A 24,017-nucleotide genomic window follows, 5' to 3' on the forward strand; every position below is an offset into this window, starting at 1 on the left:
GACTGACTTCCAGTAGTCATTTACCTCAAAGATCTTCCTAGATTCACCTCAAATACAAAAAGTTCTTACCGAGGTGAGAGTAGGGAATCTTACCATTCTGATTCTGGATTTTCCCTTGCATGTATTTTATATATGTAGTCAATACATGTGCTTGAAGGTATTTTTTAAAGGAAAATAAATAAAGATAAAACAGTTTCAAAACAGGTTAGTTGGGGGCTGGGGATTTAGCTCAGCAGCAAAGCACCTGCCTGGCAAGGGCAAGGTTGTGAGTTCAGTTCCCGGTACCGGAGAAAAACAAACAAACAAAAAAAAAACAGGTTAGTTCGAGAATTACCATACTTAATACACTGTGTATTGTTGTCTTCGTAGTAGTTATTCAGAATACAAGATATAGGCAAGATATCTTACCCAAACAATATTAGCACAAAACGCTTTTCAATGAACTAAGAGAAACTAGCTGTATAACTACCTTAACTACCTTATGTATACACATATTTTTTTCTTTTTCTCTTTCTTCCTTTCCCCTTTCCTCCTTCACACTTTGTCTTTTCTTTTGAACAGTTTCTTCCCAATTCACAGTATCTATATTGCATATTTTAGATCTTATTTACTCGTTCAGTTTCTCACACTAGTGAGACAATACAATGTTTACACGTGTGGGTCTGATCTATTTCACTGATTATGGTTTTGAGTAACATCCAGATGATATTGTTTTTAAAATATTAATACAAGTCAACAGATTCCTAGTTCTATGTATGCCCTACTTCCAGGAAAATTTATTATAAAAGCCCAAACTTTGGCAGTCTTGAGTTACTATTTCCAAAAATTTTGTTGAAATTTGTAAAGCATGAGTTACTGAAATTATAAATATTCTTCTGAATATTATTATATCTATTCCCAATGAGATAATAAGTTACCACTGCTTAGCTCCACTATTTAAGAAATTCACATATGTAAGAAAAGCCTTCTATTAATGCTTCAGAATATTCACTTTCCAAGATGCTGTGACTCTTGGGAATTGGATGGCATAGTCACTAAGTCTTCTCACAGTTTTGAAATTGGTGCATTACTGATTATAAGCTCTAGAAATTGACTTGGAATGTATCTGAAAGCAAATGTTGATTCATAAATGCCATTTGTTTTTAGGCAACAAAATTTGATGCTACTGACCTTTACAATTTGATGATTTTGGCATGATATTAAGCATATTTTCCAAAACCAGGGACCCTTAGCCTAGGGAGTGCTCTCAAGGAGTTTATGGAAGAATTGTGTTGAAAGAGATGTTTCAAGGTGATTCTTGAAATCTTGTACTGACATAAAGTATTTCATATTTCAGAAGGCTGACATATAATTACAGATTTCAGGATGGAGAAGACAGTAATAGAAAGGAGTACACTGACTAAATAAAACACAAAATCTGACAGTATAACCCTCTCAAACAAAGCTGCAGATGCTGTCTGCGACGGGGTTCTCCCTCAGAGGGAAAAAAGGAGAAAGCATTTTACCCTGTAGCTTTCTATTTATGTTTTTCAGATCTGGACCAAGGAGGCAATAATACTTTTTCTATTTGAAATCTAACAAAAAATGTTTTCCTGATAGCTAGATTTTACCTGGTCCAGTGCTCTTTATGTTATCATTAAATATTCTGTGGCATGGTGTGTTCATATTTTAGAAATGTGCATGTTGTTTATACACGTGGAGAAAATATCAAACATGAGGTTTGAGAAAATAAATGAAAAGAACAAAAAAAAATATGTTGAGATTATTTTGTATTCTTTCAAATCCCTGAATTTCATGGGTTGGTAAGGAAGATATTTATATTTTCTCAAAATTTATATTCTAGATTATATAATGTCTTAATTCAAATTTGAAAATGATTTCATACGCATATTATAAGAGTATTTAAAACAGAATAGCTTTAAAATTAAAATGTATGCAAGATAAAATGTAGTTTTAACTTGAGCTGGCCTTGATTTTAAATGCAAAATCTCTAATTGGATATATTAAATTGTACTAAAAATCTGATTTTAATTCACTTACATTAGTAAAATTGTTCAAACTACCACTTTTATGCCAATACTTTACTAAAACCAAAGGTTTCCTGTTCAAAATAAAAGTTCTTACATAAGATGGCTGATTTTTGTATTTTAAATTCCTGAATCAGAGTGCCCTCTGTTGGAGAAAAAAAAAGCAATAGAAGTTTCACTGAACTAAGAATAGCTCAATTACTCCCTAAGTAAGCCATACATATATAAAATACATTTATAAATAATATGAATGCTACAAAACAAATGTTCTTTCATCTTATTTCTTTTAAATTACTTTTGGAATTACCTGTCATATTATGATGCAAAAGTTGGATGTTTCATATCATCTGAAATTAAATTTTAACCGAACCCAAATACTCTGTATAACCAGAAATATGAACAGATCAACAAAAATGTTTTTCCACATTTTAAAATTCCAATATAATATAGTTATAATTGTAATTTGACTTTTGCCAGACTGCTGTTTGAGTCTTCCTTGATGATAAATTTAAAACATGTCTGTTATGAACTGAACATCTGTTCCCTCCCAAATCATATATTAAAACCCTAACTTTCAATGTGACAGCATTAGGTGGTGGGGGCTGGGAAGTAATTAGGTAACAAGGGTGCATCCTTCATGAACAGGATTAATGCCTATATAAAAAGACACCACAGAGCGCTTTCACTCACTTGCTCTCCCTCTCTTTCTCTCCCTCTCTCTCTCTCTGTCTCTCTCTCTTTCGCTCTCCCCTCCCTCCCTCTCTCTCTCTCTCTCTTGCTCTCCGCCCCCTCCTCTGCCTTCTGCCATGTGAAGAAACTGAAAGACAGTTACCAGCAAATCATGAAACCAGCCCCCATCAGATACCAGCTCTGCTGGCACCTTGGTCTTGAACTTCCAGACTCCAGAACTTGAGAAATAAATGTTTGTTCATTAAACTACTCAATCTATAGTAATCTGTTGCAGCAGTCTGAACTCAGACACTCTCTAACTCAAGAAACTAATAGAAACTCTTACATTAGGGAATTGAAAAAATAGGTTGAACACTATGAGATCTACTATATTTATTCTATCAAAATTTTCTATAATTTTGTGGTATCACCAAGACCTTAGTCTGACTCCTCATTTCAGGAATGAATTATGTTATGAAGGTCCTAGCAGGTTTTGGGTTCCCTAGACCAACAATGTGCATGTTAGAATGACCTGGGGGAGATCTTTAAAAGAACAGTGTTCAGCACTGAACTATTCTTAGTTGGTACGTTACCTGAAATATCAGTACTAACTTTTAAAGCCTCTCCAGCTAAATCTAATAAGGTACAACCACTGCTGAGAATCATAAATTGAGTCTCTCCTCAGAATATCTAACATAAAACTGCCACTTTTATCTTCCAAAATGTTACCTTCATGAGAACTCCCTTCCTGAACATTTTATCCTCTTCCACAATTTCAAACATCTAACTAGTTTCTCAATCTACTGATCTCCACTTGTTATCTGAAAATATACTTCAGATGTAATAATACATTACATGTTACAGTATGGTTCCAGTCCCAGACTGCCTATGTTCAGATCCTAGCCCTTAAACTTACTATGTGATCTTGGGAAAGTCATCAAAGCTCCCTATGTCTCCATTTTCTCACCTGTAAAATGGGAGTGATAATGCTATGTATCTTAGAGGGTTACTGTGAATATTCCAGAAGTGTTAAGTGTTACCATTACTTATTCAACTTTATTTCCCCCTACTTTCAAAAGGTATTTTCATGGTATACCATTCCCTTCAAATTGTACACTAATTCTCACCTCTAGCTTTGCACAAACTGATTCTTCAGGCTGGAAACCTTGCTCATTCATTCCAACACAAACATAAACTATGTCTCACCCTCCTCTAGGTCCCATTTTAGTCTCTCCTGATTTCAACACAGGCTTCACTGAATACCTACATGTCTTTACTGATCTCTCCTTTAAAGAAACATTCCTTTGACCATAGGTAACTTTAAGAAATGAAGCTGGGAATTAAGCATTGACTCTGAAATTGAATCCTCACTGTGCTCCTTGCCAGCTGAGTCATTTCCTAAATCTATAACCCTGTTATTAGGATTGCTTACTAGTGGCCTAGGTCCTGAAGGCATTAAAACAGGGAATAACAAGCCTACTAAGTGTCAACTTATATTACATATTTGTTTTATATGTTTATTTTATCTGTACATGGTGATTGAAGGCTCTCTGGGATGGGTATTTTGAATTCCTTAAAGTTGTGAATAATACTTAATACTGTTACTATAAACCTGTAATTTAAAACACAGTAACAACCATCTATAGTAGATGATATAAAAGTACTTTAAGCTTTTTGCAAATATGAGAGGACACTTCATAACAATACTCTGGAAAAAACGTTTTTGATAAATGGTAACAAATATTGAACAAAACAAGGAATGAGCAAAAATGAAACACAGGCTGTAGGTAAGGATCACTGAAATTGGATTACTTTTTAAACATTCAATAACAAGTTTATATCAGATTCATCTTCTGAAAAGCCAGTACCCATTATGTCTTTTATCTGTCCAAAATCCTTCACATTTTCTCTCATTTCCTAAAAAATAAATTCAGAATTCTTAGCTTGACATTCAAAAATCATTTATGACCTGACCTCATCTATCCTTCTAATCTTCTCATTTTTCTCCTTTGTAAATTCTATTATTCTGCATAAATAGAACTACTTGCTCTTATTCATATGTACTGTCTGCTTTCTGTCTTATATAACTTTTAATATTTTATGTGACAATCGTTTCAAACAGCTATTATAAATGCTTGTCAAAGAACAGAGTGGCATAGGAACATATGGGCTCATATTCCAAGAATTAAGTTCCAATTATGAGCTTTAATCTGCCTCTTTCCACTATCACAGTACGGCCTTCAGCAGATAAATACAATTTACCCATCTCTTCCCCCAAATAATGTCAGCCGGTCAATACCAAATGCTCCTGCCATCACTTCCTAAAAGATGGATGCCTGTGCCATGGTCCCTAAGAAGAGCAGACAGACACCACAGCACACAAGACATTCTCTAAGTGAGAGAAAATAGATCAGAGCCCCTATTTTGCTTTACCTCCTTTGCTTTGAATTTCTTGTGACATAAATGCATGATAACTTACATCATATATTATTTAAGATAGAAGGTAATACATAATTTCACAATAAATGCATTAGGAATGTTTGCTCAAAATTTGCTTACTAATGTATGTACACAAGAAATGTTTAGAAATCACTGGTCTAAAAAATTAGGATTTTTAGGGGAAACTGCGCCAAGCAGAGGGCAAGAAGCTGGTAGTTAAGAAAAATCTTCATCTGTGAAATGATAAGAAACTGCTGAAGAGTAAAGGGCAACTGGGATGTGGGAAAAGAGAAGGGAAAGAAGGGGAAATTTTGTATGTATGTATATACATGACAGTTAACATGGTTGTTCTTCTGTCTTCTATTTCTATGCTGAAAGAAACTGTCAGTGAGTCTTTGGTTGACCAGTATTGCATGTCTATATCTGTTTTCATGAGAAGCCACTTTGAAGATATCAATATGTAACACAACAAGCATTGTTAATTCCCTACCACTTTGTTTGTAACTCTGTATTGTCTGTACTGTGCTTATGATGTTGTAAAATGTTGTATGTCTGTTAATGTTTCCCTCCTTTTATCTTTAAAATAAAAAAAAAAAGAAAGAAAGAAAAATCTTCAGGATTTTTCTAAAACCCAAACATCATATATTATTTATATAGGACAAATACCTTTCCAATAAAGTGTTATAATGTAACTGATTTTTAATTTAGAGATTGTTTTAGAGTTTTAAACATGGAATTTTGTCCTGAATACTATAAATATCTCATTAAAATAACATTTCATTTTGCAAAGCCTATAGGTCTTTACTTCAGTACACGTATGATCATTTATAACTATTCAAAAAACTTAGGATTGCAATAATGTGATGCTTTATAAAAAACAGTGCAGCAAAACAAAAATTTTTTAAAAAGAACAAACATAAAGTAAAGTGAGCTCAGGAAATAAGTTTAGCCATGAAACTAGATTAGCAAGTGCTATTCAGGGAAACAGTGTCATAGCTTGCTTAAGTAACAAACTAAAAGTTCACAAAATGGACAGTCATTATATTTGGATTTTTTTTTTTTTTAGTTTCTGTGAATGATACACTTAACACAGTCAACCCTATTACTGGCTATTCAGTAACATATTATGTTGCTCTAACCAATTAATTTCTAAAAGTGAATAAAGGGCCTATATCACAATATATGTCCTTTAAGACCATTACATACTATAAATCCTTCTCCATTAGAACAAAAGTATATTTGCAAATCTTAATTTAAACTGATTAGTTCCTACAATTTTTCTTTTCTTTTGTTTGTTTTTTTTGTTTGTTTGTTTGTTTGTTTTTGGTTTTGGTTTTTCTCCGGTACCGGGAACCGAACTCACAACCTTGGGCTTGCCAGGCAGGCGCTTTTGCCGCTGAGCTAAATCCCCAGCCCCTCTACAATTTTTCTTATAAATGTGTTAATATAAAAATCCTTAAGAAGCAAGAATCTCTAACTCAGACTTCATATTCTGAGCTCATAGATAACAGCCCTCCTGGGATTTGCATATTATGAAAACATGCAAGTTGAGCTTTCCAGAAAGTCTTTATAGTACTATGACTTAAGAAGTGACTGAGGAAGTATATACATGATTTAGCTGTCTATTTAAAGAGAGGTTTGACTGGGTTTATAGCAAAAACAGGGAGATAATAGAGTTTCTTCTTTTGGGAACCTCTATCAGTTTGCCCAACAAAAGTGAATAAAGATAACCAAATATACTATGAGTCCATGTGTCACAACAGAGTAGAACAGTGGAGACACCATCACTAACTCCAAGTGATACATCAAAGCACCTCTTTCCCTAGACACGAGGTGGGCACAGAACCCCAGTGAACATCAGAGACCAGCAGGGAGAGTAACATCTGATAGTGGCCGAATCTGATAAAGTAATATAGTGCACCCAACCCCACACCTCACTGCTGTACACATTGAACTGTCAAAGACAAATGCATCGTCTTCGTTTTCCCCCTTACTTACTACACTCTGGCTTCCATTTTTCCCAAGTTCTTCCTCTGAAATCTTGCTCAAATTATCTAAGTAGTGGTCTGATATTGTGTGGCACAAATCTTCAAAAGAATAATCCTTTTCTTGACACAATTTTATTTCATCCAAGAGTTTTGATAGTTCTCCAGTCACAGTTTCACCTACGAGAAGATCATTTTTTCAGATCATCCAAGAAAGCCTATTGCTAAAACTTAGTATTAAATAATGAAAATACAACCACTATGGTGATACTGTCAAAGTACAACACACAAGATTAAGATAAATGTCACCATCACCTGTCAAAATATGAATATTTTGTAGTTTACATCAATATGTACTTTCCTTAACAGTCTCAAGTACCTTACATATATAATTTATTCTGAAAAAAGTTTCCAACAGTTGTTACAATATAGACCTTAATATTTTTTATTTTGAATTAAAGGCATATTTAAGATCAGCTAATCACATATTCATGGATTTATTTCCAGGTTTTTTGTTCTGTTTCATTTGTCCACACAGCTTTTTTTAATGCCAGGACCACACTGTTTTTTAGCTTTTCAACAAGGGCCCAAAGAATCTACAACGTAGTTTCAATAAATGTTGTTAGGCAACTGCATATGAATAAAGAGAAGAATGAAATTGGACCCTTATTCTCAGAGCATAAGAAAAAGGGAAAAAATTAAGTATCCATTGTTGGATGATTTAAAAAATGGACTGAAAAAAACTCAAATGTAGACCATGACACAAGAAAACTCTCAGCTTTACAATATTGGTTGGGTAATGATTTTCTTAGATACAACACCCAAAGCAAAGATGAGAAAACTATCTATGGATTAGATACTTTAAATGTAGAACCTGAAACAATAAAACTCCTAGTTTTTTTTAATATTGATTGGATATGATTCTTTAGGTATGACACCAAAAGTATAGTAGCAAAAAGGTAAAAACAGACCAATGGTATTGTGTCAAACTAAAAACGATTCTTCACAACAAATGAAACAATTAATAGAGTATCACCATCCTACAGAATGGAAGAAAATATCTGTAAAATATAGACCTAGTAAAGGATTAAATTTCAAACTATATAACAAACTCAAGTGACGCAACAGTGAAAAATAAGTAACTCAAAAAATAAGCTAAGGAGCTACATAATCTTTTCTCCAATAAAATAAACCAAACAGGTATATGAAAAGGTGCTCAATATCACTAAGCATCAGGGAAATATAAATCAAACCATAATGTGGATCATTTCACATCTGCTCAAATGGCTATCATTAAAACGTGAGATGTAACAAGTGTTGGTGAAGCTACAGAAAAAGGAGAACCTTACACACTGTTGGTCAGAATGTAAAATGGTACAACCATCGTGAAAAACAGTGGGGTGGTTTCTCAAAAAAAAAAAAAAAAAAAAAACTACCTTGAATACCACTTCTTAGTATTTACCCAAAACAAATAAAATCAGTACCTTCAAGAAAGATATATGCGCCCCTCATGTTCATTGCAGCATTATTCAAAACAGTCAAGATATGGACATGAAGTGTCCATTTGGGGTGAATAGACAAAGAAAATACATGGTATGTATTGTGTTGTGTGTGTGTGTACACACACAAACATATAGACTATAATATGGTTAATGGACTATTATTCAGTGTTGAAAGGACATCTTGTCATTTGGAACAGTATGAATGAAACAGGAGGACATTTTGCTGAGTGAAATGAGACAGACAAATGTTGTATGATCTCACTCACATCCAGAGTCTAAAAAATATATGTCAAAAGCACAGAGTCCAGCGGTGATTGCCAAAGGCTGGGGCTGGAGAAAATAGGGGCATTTGATCAAAGTGTTCATAGGTTCAGTTATAGGGAATGAATAAATTCCAGAGATCTAATATAAAGCACTCTGACAATAGTGAACAATATTATATACTTGAAATCTGCTAACATAGTTTGCCTTACCTGTTTTTGACTACCAAAACCAAAAAACTGTAGCTATGCCAAATGGTAAATTTATTAATTAGGTTGATTGTGGCAATCAATTCACAATGTATATCAAAATATCTCATAGTGTACTGCAAAAATAAACAGTTATTATTTGTGAAGTACACCTCGATAAACTTGGGGGAAAACACATTTATGAAAAAAAAACAAAGAAATATCTAATCTATATAGACTTCGGAACAGCAGGGATAACTATGAGCTCTGCTTACTACTGTATCTCAGGGGCCCAAATAGTTCCCAACAAGCAGAGAAACTTAATAAATGTTGATTGAATAAATGTGTAAAATGTAAGACTTTAGACTATAACATATTAGACTTAAAATTTCCACAACTGTGAGCATATGTGACAAATTTGTACATAAAATCGAAAGTCTAATATAATCTCAAGGGCTTTGTAACTACTCACTTTTGGTCCTGTGGGAAGGAGACTCAGCAGGAGATGAAGCATGTATCTCTTCTGCAGGATCTTCCTGTATATGCTCCTCAAGGGCTGCTGGTCTTCCCACACCATCTAAATATTCTGTGTACATACATTTTAAAGTTACAGACTTGGATTTATGCACGTCAAAAAATCAATAGCTAAACTTTATGTTTTATTTCTGGTGATCAATTTTTCATTTATTTCCTCATTTTAAATGCATCCTCAATTTCCAAAAGAACTTCAAAAAACAAACAAACCAAGAACTTTGTAAGATACTAATTTTTAAATTTTTAAGTAATAAAATGGATACTTTGGGAGAAACTCATGAACCCCTTGTGGAAATTAAACATCTCATACTTTCCTTAAGAATGAATGTATTTATTGAAGACACAGTAGTACCTTTAATCTCCTTAAATTTTTCTATCTGAAGATTTAAAACTCCTTGAAATGTGCTTTAAATAGACTTCTCACTCACTACCACAATGATGTTCAATTTGGAATACACTACCAGACTAGTAACATACATGAATGAAATAGGATAAATTTCTTTCATACTGGTACTATGATCTTGCAAAATAAGCATAATCTGAATACTAAACTATTTCCACAAAGGAATAATATTAATTCCTATTATTTGTGCAGTAATGTCCTATACTGAGCCTTTCATTTTCTTTTTTGATAAGGACATACAAATACTAGTAGCAATTAAAACTTAAATAATGCTTAATATGTAGCCAACATAGCTCTTAGTAATTCATATAAATTAACTCATCTAATCTTTACAAATCTATGACACATGCACCATTACTATCTCAGTTTTAAAGATGACATCTAAAGAAGGAGGGTTATTAACTTGTCCCTACTCATACAGCTAATAATTGGTGAAGTCAGAAAGACATGGGACATGAAAACATAATAAGGAAAATAAAATTGAATGCAGGGATAAACGTCAACTAACAGTCAGTCTCAATGTCACAGGAAGAATAGAAACACACAGAGCATGTTTAATCAGAGAGCAGGTGTTCCATCCAAAGTTTAGCAATAACATAAAATGAAAAGCCTTGCTTTGTCTTGTTTTATTTTTTTGAGAAGTCAAAACTCACAAATCTTAATTAAAATTCAGAATTTTTTGACTGTTCACAGTTACTACAAATTTTATGGAAATAGGGTGGGCCAAAAATATGAAATCTAAATAAAATATATATCCTATATGCCAAAACTATTCAGCCTACATGTGCCTAGTCTGTAGCCTCTTTACAACAGATTAAATAAACAGATCCCTTCTCACTGGGATCTTTTGCTTATGTTCTTTCTTCAAAAGAATTTTGTCAAAAATGCAGTTAAGAAAGTTGGTACTCTCTTACAACCTATGTCTGCATACCATTCAAGTACTTTCTATGAAAAGGCAATTCCACTGTGCAAACTGCAATAGGAAAAGACAGAAACCTGTGGAAATCTATCCTCAAAATATCTGAACCATGTAATAACTATGTAAAATGGACAGCAAATTGGTGAAATAATACTTTAATTCACTATAAATCAGCTTTATTTCTGTAAGAAAACTTTATACTTAGATTTAAAATGCTCAAAAGACTTGAAATCTGGGAATATAGAGAATATATTTTTTCATTCTGAATTTTGCCAATAATTTAAAAAATTCAAAGATGTCCAATATACCCTACCATGAACTGACATAACTAATGAAGCCTAAACATTTATTCCTACATAATAACATTTTCATTTATGTTGAACCAGTACAATATGTAAAAAAAAATTGTCAGTAATGTGTTCATTCCCTTCATAGAGAGGAACATTTATTTTACTTCTCCCAAAAGACAGAATAGACACAAGCTTCAGTTTATCTTTAAATTCACTTAGAAGCAGAAATCTAATACAAAATATAACTGCATAGAGGCAGACAATGAGTAACAATGTGACAATTTTATTTTTTAGCTTTCACTCAACTTGATTTTAATCTAAATATAAAAATTATGCTTGGATTCTCTGACACATCTCTGTATGCATTTGACCTCCAGTTAACTTCTCTAAGGGCAAGAAAATTGAAGAGACCTAAAAGCTTTTGGAAACAGAAAAGACAGCATAATGACCATGCACTCTTTATACTCCTCACTGACCTGCCCTACTGGAATTTAATTCATTTGTTTCCCTACAGAAATGTTCTTCATTTTCCCAACTGATACCCTGTTATTATCTGGATGTAATATGTCTCCCAGGACTCATGCGTTAGGGGCTTAGTCCCCAGCAAAGCAGTGTTCAGAGCTGATGAGCATTTGAAGGCTGACCAGATCCCGAGAGTGATAACCTCATCAATGCCTTTATCCACTGATGAGCTCACTGCTGAAGGGACTGTTAAAGAGTGGAGTCTAGTTGGAGGAAGTAGGTCTCTGGAGGCATAGCCTGGGAGGATATATCTTGTCCTTCACTACTTCCTTCCCCTCCCCTTCTCCCCTCCCCCTCATCCTCTTCCTTCTCTTCCTTGTCCTCTTCCTCCTGCCCTTCCTCCCCTGCCTCCTCCTCCTTCTTTTTCTTTCTGGCTGCCATGAGATGAGCAGCTTTCCTCCACCATGCCCTTCTGTCATAATGCTTCTGCCCTGCCACAGGCCCAAAAGCAAGGGAGCGGGTCCACCAAAGACTGAAACCGTGAAACAAAATAAATGTCTTTAAGTGATATTCTTCTGGTATTTTTCACAGCAGTGGAAAACATTAACTTATACCTGATGAAACCGATCCTGCTTCCCTCCTCTATTATACTTATAGTCAATCTACAACAATTACAGGGATAATCATGCTGCATAGTGCAGGGACTAACTGGAGAGGAGAGAAAGAGAATCTCTAGGTTTTTAAGATAGCATGCTCTGTGCCAGGCCTAACCACCAACCAGAAAGAAAAAGCATTTGATCTAAATTTTTCATAAAAACTTTAGGTTAAATTAAAGAAACAATGTAATTCTGTAAATGAAAAAGTAGCAGCTGAATGGTTGTCTAATCAATAGACTTAATAACTGAAGCTAACTACAAATGTACTAAAATGACCTGTATCAAAACCAAAGGCTAGTAAAATTAATTTTGTACTACTGAGGGGGGAGGAAATAGTCTGTACTCTTTCAGCCATATTCAATTGTTTTGTCACTGTTGTTAATTTGGTATTTATGTACCAGCAATACTACTTAGCATAACACGTATGAGTTTAAACAAAACACCTATGAGAGCTCCAGTTTCCCTCATGTCCAAAAAAGAGACTCATATCTGGCTTACCTACCTAATAGTCATAAAAACCAGAAAAAAAAACAGAAAATCTCCCAAAAGTCTTAAACTATTGTTCAAATACAAGGTAATACTTAATTGCCACTTTATAGAGTCTTATTCAAGAAAACAATAATATATTTACTATATGGATTTTAAATAGACTTTAGTATAAGGTAGTATATAAATTCTTTTTAAAAAACTACTGAAAACATTTGGAAAGTTATTTATTTTAAAATCTACTAGAAAGAATGCAAATGATAAGTTCATTCAAAAGTAAACACTAACTTAAAGCTTAAAGCAAAACTTCAACAGTTTTAATGTAATCTTGACTTTAAGGCAAACTCCTCCATTATTCAATATTGCTTACCTTGTAGGAGTGTTGCAATCTGGAGAGATTTCTGAGATGGATGTTCTTTCAGAATGTCTAAGACCGTTCGACCTAAGCTATCCTTTATGTTGGCATCAATTCCTGAAAGAAAAGAAAAACTCACTGATGTTCACCACTGGAGTATCCTCAGAAGACACTGTGAATCTCTAACTGCTCTAATCTCAAACATACATAGCCCAAGCACTGAAAGTCCTTTTTAAAAATTAAATGACAAACACACAAGATTTTAACAAGAAAGGAGATGGGGGCCTACTACTACCAAAACTAAGAATAATCTTGAAAGTCAATTACTTCCTAAAGATCACTGACTCGGTCATTATGGTTGCTTTTCAGGACCCTATGATCCCTTTTGGGATGTAGAGGCTAACTAAATAGTACATTATCACACTAGAAAATATTACTGATTTATAAGTGGGTTTCTAAAGTATAATAGTTATATGATTTACATATCCTGTATAAATAGTAAAAATGTTAAAAATGAAAATCATGTATGATGTAAATAATATAAAGACACTTTGAGCAGACTTGAGTACACATAACATTTAAAAAAGCATGATTATTTTGAATAACTAAATCTCTCCAAATACAAAGCTACAATTACACTCCAGGAAATTTTTTATGCTAGATCATGTTCAATGTCTACCATACTCATCAGTTATCTGAGCAAACCTCTTGAACTACGTAAATGAAACATCATTATTATTTTATTTCTGAAAATATTTATTATCTTAAAGAATTTATTTTAATGTAGCAAATGGATTTCACTATCCTAAAAAAAGTTTATGAACTTTTGAAACACTTAACCACAAGAAAAGCCAGTTTGTAGAATCTGTGAAGTGATAGTTCATCATAAGATTATTAAATATTTGAATTTGTTCTGTGATGTATAGCTAGCACATATCACACTGCTCGCCTCAAATCATTTATTATGTCACTATAGTCCATATCAAAGTTAAATATACATGAAACTGACTTTGTGTAAGCATAGTCACAATAGTCTGCCAATGTTTTTTATTTCATTTTTTCAGAGGAGAATAAATATTCCACAGCCCTCAATATGAAAGGTCCCTATCAATTGTTTATGAGCATAAATTTTTATTCATGACTTTTAACCTTTAAAAACACGTGACTTCAATTCCAACTTAATTTCATTTCCAGTCAGAATATACATATGAAAATAAATAGGCCTCCTCTCTTACTCCCTCAAAAGACTGCTTCTAAAAGCTGCCCTTTAAAATAAGTCACCGTAGCCAAAAAACAATAGCTACTCAGTTGAATAACTAGAAGGAGAATTTACCTTAAGGAGAGGGAACTCAAATCTCTGTTGACCATAGTTCACATGATAAAAACCTAGGAAAAATATTGTGTTCTTTAATAAACCAAGCAATTGTCATCATTTCTCAGGGATCAATTCCTCCTTTGTGTAGAAAGCAGAAATCTCCTTTTCCTTCTCGTAGTTTCTCTAGTATATTTAAATGTATAAAACAGTAATTTCCAAGAGCTTTTTACTAAAACATTTATTGAGTAAAGGAAGGTGCGTATTTACATGAATTTTATCTAAACGGAAGTGCTAAATTCTACATAGTATGAATACAGATCTGCAATTTAGAGTGAAGAAAGGAAGAATGACTTGTGAAGAAAATCGTCATTTTCCTTTATCAATTCCTGAAATAGAAATAGCATTCAGCAGGATAGGAGAACCACAATAGCTACCTGTTTCTAACAGAACCCGCACGACATCCACCTTTCCAAACAAAGCCGCTTCATGAAGGGCACTCCCCTTTTCTGTCTGGAAAAAAAAAGAGAGAAAGAAAAAGGAAAGCATAGCTGCACTGGAATGCATATAGAGTTTTAAATTCCCATTTTGTGTATTCATACATATTTTCTGCAATTTCAGCACTCACTGACAAATAGTATGGAAAACAGAAGAGATTCTAGAAACAAAATACAAAGGCTTGTGTTTGTAAAACACGTCCGCTTCTGCACTGGCCAGGTGATCTTGCTATGTTAGGAAGCAACACATGCTCTTGAAGCCTCGGTTGTGTTCGCGGATGTAATGAACATAATAGTGCCTGCTGAACGAGGCTTTTGCGAGTGCACAACGAGTTCAGTCAGCCAGCACGCATTTATTGAACACCAATTCCATCCCAAAAACAGCAAGACTGTTCTGAAGGATGGAAACATCACCTCCACCTTCAAATCCACATCCTAAGGAGACCCATGTACAAACAAACATGTATAATAAATGAAATCTAAACAATTTAACATGGCTTCCAAAATCTGTCTGCCTTTATGCTACTTAATCTCCATCCTTTTTCCTGTACACCAAAACCCTCTTCCAGTCTATACTCCTGGCATCCTGAACTCGTTTATATTACAGTCACTCTGTTTTCTTACCCCGGGAGTCTCTAAGGCCAGGATCTAACTCCTCGCCTTCTTGATCTGGACATCACTCAAATTACTAGTTCTGTCTTCAGCAGGAGTCAGGATCACCTGGAAAGCTTGTTCTGGGCCCTATCTCCAGCTTCTGATTCAGAGACAAGATCCAGGAATTTCCATTTCTAAGTAGTTCCCACATGATACTGAGGGTCTAAAGAGTAGACTTTGAGAACCACTGACTTACTCCATATGTCAAATCTTAATATGATTTCACTGAGAAAGCTGACTCCTGCCCTGAAGCCTGTTTTTCCTACGTGTTTCACGTTAGTCTGTAGTTTCCTTATGATGGCGCTCATAATAGCATATTATAATTTCAAGTGATTATTTCCCTTAATAAATTATAAATTCAATAGAAATGTAGGAATCTATTGTTTCACCATTACATTTCCATTGCCTAAGGAAAGTATTTTAGAAATACAGAAGTTTAAGAATTATTCCGAGAGCAAGAAAAAAAAAAAGGAAGGAAAAAGGAAGCATAGGATGGAAAAGGAGAATCTGAGTCAGCGGGTGTCTGTTAGTACACTGTGAGCCCAACTCAGCTTTGAGAAAAATCAAGGAAGATTTCAAACAGAAGACTTTTTGAGTTTAAAAATATTAAGCAGTTTCTTTCTTTTCTTTACTTTTTTTTCTTTTCTTCTTCTAAGAAACTAACAAATGTCCAGTTTTTTGTATGTGTATGTATGTGTGTGCTTGTGAATGCACATGATGGCAAACTCAATAATGTAAATTTGTTCCCTTCTACTAAAGGTAACCTTTGGGGCTGGGGATTTAGCTCAGCGGCACAGCACCTGCCGGGCAAGCGCAAGGTCGTGAGTTTGATTCCCAGTACAAGAAAAAAAACCAAAAACCAAAAAAAGAAAAAAAACTAAAGGTAACTAATGTGAGATTCTGACCTCAATATGAAATAGGAATATCACTATGAAACATATGCACTGTAAACATTTCTTCATCAGTAAATGTCTACTGTATAGTTAATCCAAGCAAAAATCGTTTCTAAGGATATTGTTAAACAGGCTTCAGGAATACTGATTATCCATGTGATCTGAATGTATCTTCAAGAAGACATGACTGAAATGCACTTGAATTACAATATGACTACTAAGTTATCTACAGGTGTTAATAAAAATAGTAATCTAAAAGTATATAGCACTGGGCCAAAGGAAAAGGAACTATTACAACTTTCTCTGCTCTTAAGTATATATATATATATATGTGTGTGTGTGTGTGTGTGTGTGTATATATATATATATATATATATATAAATCACTCTGGGACATGAGCACTTTATTTTTTTTCCAACTCTTAAAAATATCCCATGAAAAACCCTAACTCTTTTTACAGTCATTCTGGTTTTCAACCAACCATCTAATTATTAACTTGATCTTTCAGAAAATTTTGGACTTAATTTTTGGAAAACCCCTCCTAGGATAGCACAACTTAAAATTCTGAAAATAAGTGGAACAATATTTTAATACAGGGCTGAAAATGAAAAGTAATGTCAAGGAGAAAAAGACAGAAAGCGTGAGTTCAGGGGTTTAGCCCTGGAGCAAGTATGTGTCCTAAAGCAATTGCCAACTGCTAGTGGGCCAGACAAAGAAGTGGAAGGAGGCAAGTGACAAAGCTTGAAGTCTAAGGAAGTTGGGAGGCTAGATCAGGAACCCTGAAAAATTCTTAAAACAAAAAACCCTCCAAAGAAAAAAATTCTTGGTGAAAACTGCTGCACAGAGGGAAAAAGCAGGGATGTCTATTTAGGTCTTATTTCTACATTAAACAGAGTAAAAGAAACAAATCCCACTAAGAATTCCTAACCACAATTCCACTCACATGGTAAGTTTAGGCACAAATTATACAATTTCTATGGCCCCCCAGATCCTTAACCAAAATGATATACAAAGGAGAAATCACTTAATAACACTGAAATTTTATATATCCTGTAAATGAAAAATATTAAAAACTTAATAGGGGTATTGGGAAGGATAAGTAAGATAAACATGCAACAAATAAGGTTTTTAAACTATTTTATTAACTTATAAAGTAATGACAAGTATTATTATTGCTACTCAAAAAACAATTAGCAATCTATTTATAAAAATAACTTCAATGATATTAATATTATAAAATTACACACATTTCCATTCTTTACACATTATTCTAAGATTACAATTCTGGGTTAAAAGAGACTTGTATTTTCATGCAATGGAAAAGAAAACAGAATCCTTGTATATAAAAGGTTAATAGGTAGAAAGCTGAGACAGGAGGGTTGCAAATTTGAGGCCGGCCTAGACAACCTAGCAAGATCCTGTCTCAAAAAATTAAAAGGGCTGGAGATGCACCTCAGTGTAAAGACCCTCAGTTCAAGCCCCAATACCAAAAAACAAAATGAAAAGGTGAGTAGAGAATCTTTTTAGCCTGTTTGTTATGGTTTAGATCCTCAATGTTCCCCAAGCCACGTTTTGAAGGCTTGGTCACCAGCGTGTTGTGTTACTGGAAGGTGGTAGGATCTTTAGAAGGTAGAGCTCTAGTGGGAAAAGGTAGGTCATCAAAGGCACGCCCTCAAAGTGGGTACTGAGACCTGGCTTCTTTCTCTGTTTTTCACTTCCTACGCACCATGAGGTGAGAAGTTTCCTCTGCCACATGCTCCCTGCTATAATGTACTCCCTTGCCACAGGTGTGACGGCAACAAGGACAAATGGCCACGGACTGAAACTTCTGAAATCATGAGCCAAAATGAACCTTTCCTTCTTATAAACTGATTATCTCAAGTATTTATCACAGCAGCAGAGGGTTACATGCTATAAAAATGGATCGCTTTCTCCAAATCCAAGGTTGATATAATCAGCTTCTTTGCTGAGACATTAAACCTGTCAAAATGAAATGAACTGCTGTCAAAACCTGAGGTAAACAAAGGTACCAGGAACTATTCACTGCTATCACAGAGTTTAAAAATGTCCAACCTGTGGATTTCCATAATAATTTTATTCCTTTCAACAATTAGAAAAAATTGAGATATTTTGCCAAGATATAAAGTAAGCATTTTTTAAAAACATTCCTGTATTCTCCAGTTTGTTATCCCCTGCACTAAATAAGCATCTAATTTGTTCATTAAAATTAGCACTATTCTGTACATCTCAGCCCTCTGCCACAAATCCACAACTCATAGTCTAGGTCCTCATGAAACAGTGCAAAACAATCAATGAGCAAACAAAATGTATATAAGGAAATAATACTCAAATAGGTAAATGCAAATCCTCCCAAGATCTGGGATTTGATTCCTGCTCTTGCTGTGGATTAAAGTTCTCTATTTTAAGGTCGGGGATAGAGCTCAGTGGCACAGCACCTGCCTGGCAAGTGCGAGGTCCTGCATTCAATTCCCAGTTCAAAAAACAAGTTCTCCATTTTATTTGATTTAATCACTTGAACATAACTTCTAAAGTAGACAATCATGCAGTTCACAAGGTAGCAACATTTCAAGATTTACCCAGTAACAAGATACAAAGTACTCATACTATCTTAGCATCTTTCGGTAGAAGGGGAAGGTTAAAACCTCTGAACACAGGGATGAAAACAGCTAAGTAAGAAGAATGGAAATGATGTATACATTGACATCAAAAACTGAACTGCTGAAGAAAGCAAAAGAAGTTGTTTCACTGATTAGAAGTGTCTATTAAAGTTAAGCCTCTGTAGCACCAAAGCTAAGAAAATAATATAAGCATCAGGAAGCAGCAAAAAAGGATGTTCATTTTTACAGCCCTGGGTTTTAGATTGCCTTTTATGTTTGGTCTTACGTATTTCCATGACTTCTGAGGAAACTCAATTAGGCATTTAAAGGGATGTTTGCAATGTTTTACACAGAATTTCTAGATTTTTTTAAAATTATTTTTAATAGTCAGATGTCATGATGCACATCCATCATCCCAACTACCTAGGAAGCTGAGGTAGGAGGATCACAAGTTTGAAGCCAGCTGACAACTTAACAGGATCCGGTCTTAAAACTTAGAAAAGGATAGCTGGGGATCAGTTTGGTGTTCTCTAGGTTGAATCCCCAGGATCCAAAGGGAAAAAAGTAATGTTTTTAGGCTCTCATCCACCAAAATGCCAAAATAGCAAATAGAAAAAGGCCACAAAGATGTCAGAACTTAGCAACATGGTTCCCTTCTGAATCTAATGTTCTAACAGTGGGCCTCTTGAAGCCTGTGAAAGAGAATGACCTAAGAAAGTAAGATCAATTCTTGACTAAAGGAGAAAACGAAGAGAACAATAATAAGATCTAAAGCACGATCACAGTAATGGTTAGTCAAGACAAGAGCACCAGTATTTGAGATATGAGAGCTCTGACTACTGTAAATAATAATCACTGAATAAAAAATTTGATGGAGATAAGAAAGAAAATACAACTAGAATGACATTTAACTCAGGAGTAAAACTCCTTGGCACCTTGTCTGGTACTAAACAGCCATGATGCCACCTCTTGGGATAAAGGAAAAGAACTCAGAAGGTAAGAACATCTTAGTCTTCATGAACAAATGAGTGTTGCCAGGGAGTTGAAAGGCAGGAGTTTTCGTGTCCTGCATTAGCTCTACTATGTCTAGAGTACTACATGCAACTCTGGGTTTAAACTTCTATAGGACTGTTAACCGATTATCATGTGTCCAGAGAGAACTGCAGCGAATGATAAAAGACTGAGGAAAACATCATGTGAAGAAGAGCTGAAGGAAGTAATACGGAGCCTGGTGGGGGGAATGGCACAAGAGGAACAGGGTTTGTCTTCAAATAATTCAAACAATAACTTCCTTTCCTCAAAAGGAATAGACGTCTCTTACAGTTTAATAAGCACTCACATCTGTGTCTCTGTCTATCCACCCTTCCTTCACTTCCATCTAAAGAAAACATTTTTTCTCCCCATTAAAATTAATCCTGTTTTGAAATTCTGTATCATTTTTACTGCTTTGTGCTATTTTTTTTCTTCTATATGCCTTTTATTGCTATTTTGTTTTTGTTCTTTTTCCCTCTTTGAAATTAAAAAAAAAAAAGCTAATCCCCCAGGTGTGGTGGTGCACACCTGTAATCCCAGCACTCAGGAGGCTGAGGCAGGAGGATCACCGTGAGTTTGAGGCCAGCCTGGGCTACATAGACAACCTGTCTCAAAAAACCAAACCAAAAAATGATGATGATGATGATGATGATGATGATGATGATGATGACGATGATTATGATGATGATAATTAAACAACTAATCCTCCACTCGTGCTCCTTTTGCTATCGCTTTCTGCTGTTCTTGAATTTTGCTCATTGGGTATCTTCAGTATTTCTCTCACATCTTCAGTTTCAGTCTCTTCACTGGTTACTTCCACTCTGCATACACACACACACTACACCTTTCTATCTAATACCAAAACAAAAACCTAAAACTACATGAGAACCTCCTATCATTTCAAGGTTTCGACCCTTATCTCAGGCTTCTTTACTCTACGCCCTAGGAAAGGTTTTCTTCCCTATTGTAGGCACAACTTTTGTCTGTTCTTGTTACTGCCACATCCCCTGACACACAGTAAGCAAGGCTTGGCACACATGTCAATAAACACATGGCAGAAGGATGAACTCGCTATGGAAACTGTGTGTCTTGGCACTCCTTATAACTACTTCTTTTCCATTAATTCTTTGAATATTTTTTGTTCATTTTCTTTCTTCTCCCTACAGTCTCCTTCTTGTATAGCTGCCTATTCTGTGGCTTCATCTCTCCACTCTCTGAGGTGAGTCCCTTAGATGAGTAGCCTCATTTAAGTGGTTCATACAAAGCGAGACCTCCCCTCGCCCTTCAGTCTCAATTACAAACGAATTGCAGCCAGTTCATTTCCTCTATAGGATTTTTGCAATTTGCAATTTGTATGTTTAATTACTATCCCCTTTCTCTGACTCCACTTATTTATTTGTATTTGCCATTATTTTTAAAAAGTAAAATATTTTATGCACTTTTCCATCACTGGGACAAAATACCTGACACTTGCAACTTAAAAGGAAGAGATGTATCTTTTGGTTCAGGGAATTCTACCCATGGTTAGTTAGTTCTAAGGCAGAACTAACATGGTGAAAGGGCATGGTGGAAGGAGGCTGCTCAACCTCTGGGGCCAGGAAGCAGACGGGGAGAAGGGGCAATGCGGAGACAAGAAAATCACACACTCTCCAGGACGTGCTCACGTGGTCCACCTACAACAAGGCCCCGCCTCCTCACAGCACGTCCAGCTCCTGAACTCATCCATGGATGAATCCGTGACAGAATAGCTCCCCATGACCCAGTCATCTTCCACATACGGGAGACTTTGGGGGACATTTTAGATCTAACCCAAAACAAAACTCAAACTGAATTTTAAAAAGTTACATTTTCCCAAGGTTTCTGAGGTGTAGTTCCAACAGAAAACACAAGCTCTGTGGTTTGTACTAGCTAAAAATGATCCAATTTCAGTTCAGAGGGCTCAAAATTAACATGCTACAGCCACAGACTGATGCAGAACTACACATTCATAACTTAGAGAATCTCAAAAAATCAAATGGAAATAAAAACATTTCCTAAGTTGCACATAAGTGTATCCATTGTGTCCTTGTGCGAATGATAGTTAAGGAATAAAAAAATTAGAATATTAAAGGTAAGTGAATATTGCCAGAGCAATATATGTGAAGTACACAAGGAGGCATAGGAAACAATGCACAGAGGATGGCCTTAGTTACAAACTTAGAAGGTTTATTTAAAGCACAGGGAAGGAAAGCAAATATATGTACAGTACACTAGCAAATATGGCCGTGGAAACTTGCAACCTCTTGTATTCTCAGTGAAATAAAAGTCATGACAAAAGGGAAATAACAGAGAAAGAAATGTAGAAATATTGAGAAAATTTGCAGAATTGTTACCTTGGCAAGTCAGAGAGTAAATGGATTATTCAAATGTGATCTCTTCACCCATGCACCTCTCTTATGTCTCTTGCCACTATAGTGACAGCAGGAACTGCACCTTATTCAGCTTTGCATCTTAACAGCTTGTACCATAGTAATTTACACTCTTTATCAAGTAGTTTTGGTAAATTTACTTTCCCTTCCTTTATTATTCACCTAAAGTCTAACTGTTGTGATATTAATGTTATACTAATGCTGTAACTATTCAAGTTTTAAGGAGAAACATGTAAGAAACGTACGAAGTTAAAGCACTAGCATAATACGGTACCATCACTTTCTAGCCTCCAAAAACTGGGCTAGAAATCCATAGAAATAGTTGCCACTTCAAGAGAAAATTGTCAGTTCAACCCTACTTGTCTTAATAATACTGACTTTCAGGGGCTGGGGATTTAGCTCAGCGGCAAAAGCGCCTGCCTGGCAAGCGCAAGGTCGTGAGTTCGGTTCCCGGTACCAGAGAAAAACCAAAAAAAAAAAATAATACTGACTTTCTTTATTAAAATATCTTTTAAGATGAAAGTAAATATAATCCAAATTGAGCATCTCTAAAGTGGAAACCCAAAATCTAAAATGCCCTAAAATCTGAAACTTTTTGAAGTCCAACATGTGTCACAAGTGGAAAATTCGACAACTGATCTCATGTGATAGATCATAGTCAAAATGCAGTTACACTAAGAATACTGCATAAAATGCCGTCAGGCTGTATGTCTAAGGTATATATGAAACATAAATTAATTTCATGTTTAGATCTGGGACTTACCTCCACAATATCTCATTATGTACATACAAATATTCAAGAATTTTAAAAAATATGAAATCTGAAATACCTCTTGCACCAAGAATTCCAGATAAGGGATTTTCAACCTGCATGAGATTCATTTAAACAGGAATTATATTGTTTATTAGTTCAAACACATTATAATTTAAATTGCTCAAAGAGAAGTGGTACCAAAAAAACCTTCTTGAGAAAATATTAACATAAATACTGCATTTAAAAACAATGTAATTACAAGGAAAGGCTCTACCAAATCTACCTTTAAATTCTTAAGATTTATTCGTAATAGACAGCAAGTACTCCGGGAGCGGCAGGGTTCGTGGGTTCAAGTCTGTGCTCCATCCACACCACCAGGATTCCCAGCTGAAACAGGCAGAGAGAGCCAGGTACTTCCCATCTAATCCCTGAGGGGAGAAGGCGGGAACAAGGACCCTGCCGACATTACAGACTGAGTCGCTGTGACAGCAGAGAGGAGGTCTGGACTGAGAGGCCCCGGGGACTTCTCCAGCTAGGGGCTGGGCAAGCAGGCTCTCTGAGCCAGGCGAGCAGACTCTCTGAGCCCCACGTGCCCTGTGCCAAGAGAGCAAGTACTCTGGGAGCTGCAGGGCCCGTGGATTCAAGTCTGTGCTTTGCCTTTGCCCAGACCCTC

General features: G+C 35.2%; 1 protein-coding gene across 2 annotated transcripts in view; it reads right to left on the reverse strand.

Annotated features, from left to right (window-relative positions):
* The window catches only part of Anks1b (ankyrin repeat and sterile alpha motif domain containing 1B), a gene marked incomplete at its 5' end in the record, with an annotated part of 1,074,464 nt that overhangs the window by 887,303 nt on the left and 163,144 nt on the right, over positions 1 to 24,017 (reverse strand). For both annotated transcript variants that reach the window (XM_005374511.2, XM_013518589.1), the window contains 4 exon segments: positions 7,134 to 7,300; positions 9,544 to 9,657; positions 13,192 to 13,293; positions 14,926 to 15,001. In XM_005374511.2, coding sequence (XP_005374568.1) covers positions 7,134 to 7,300; positions 9,544 to 9,657; positions 13,192 to 13,293; positions 14,926 to 15,001 — 459 coding nt within the window.

This window comes from Chinchilla lanigera, unplaced genomic scaffold (assembly GCF_000276665.1).
Source record: "Chinchilla lanigera isolate Chin_1 unplaced genomic scaffold, ChiLan1.0 scaffold00004, whole genome shotgun sequence".
NCBI lineage: Eukaryota > Metazoa > Chordata > Mammalia > Rodentia > Chinchillidae > Chinchilla > Chinchilla lanigera.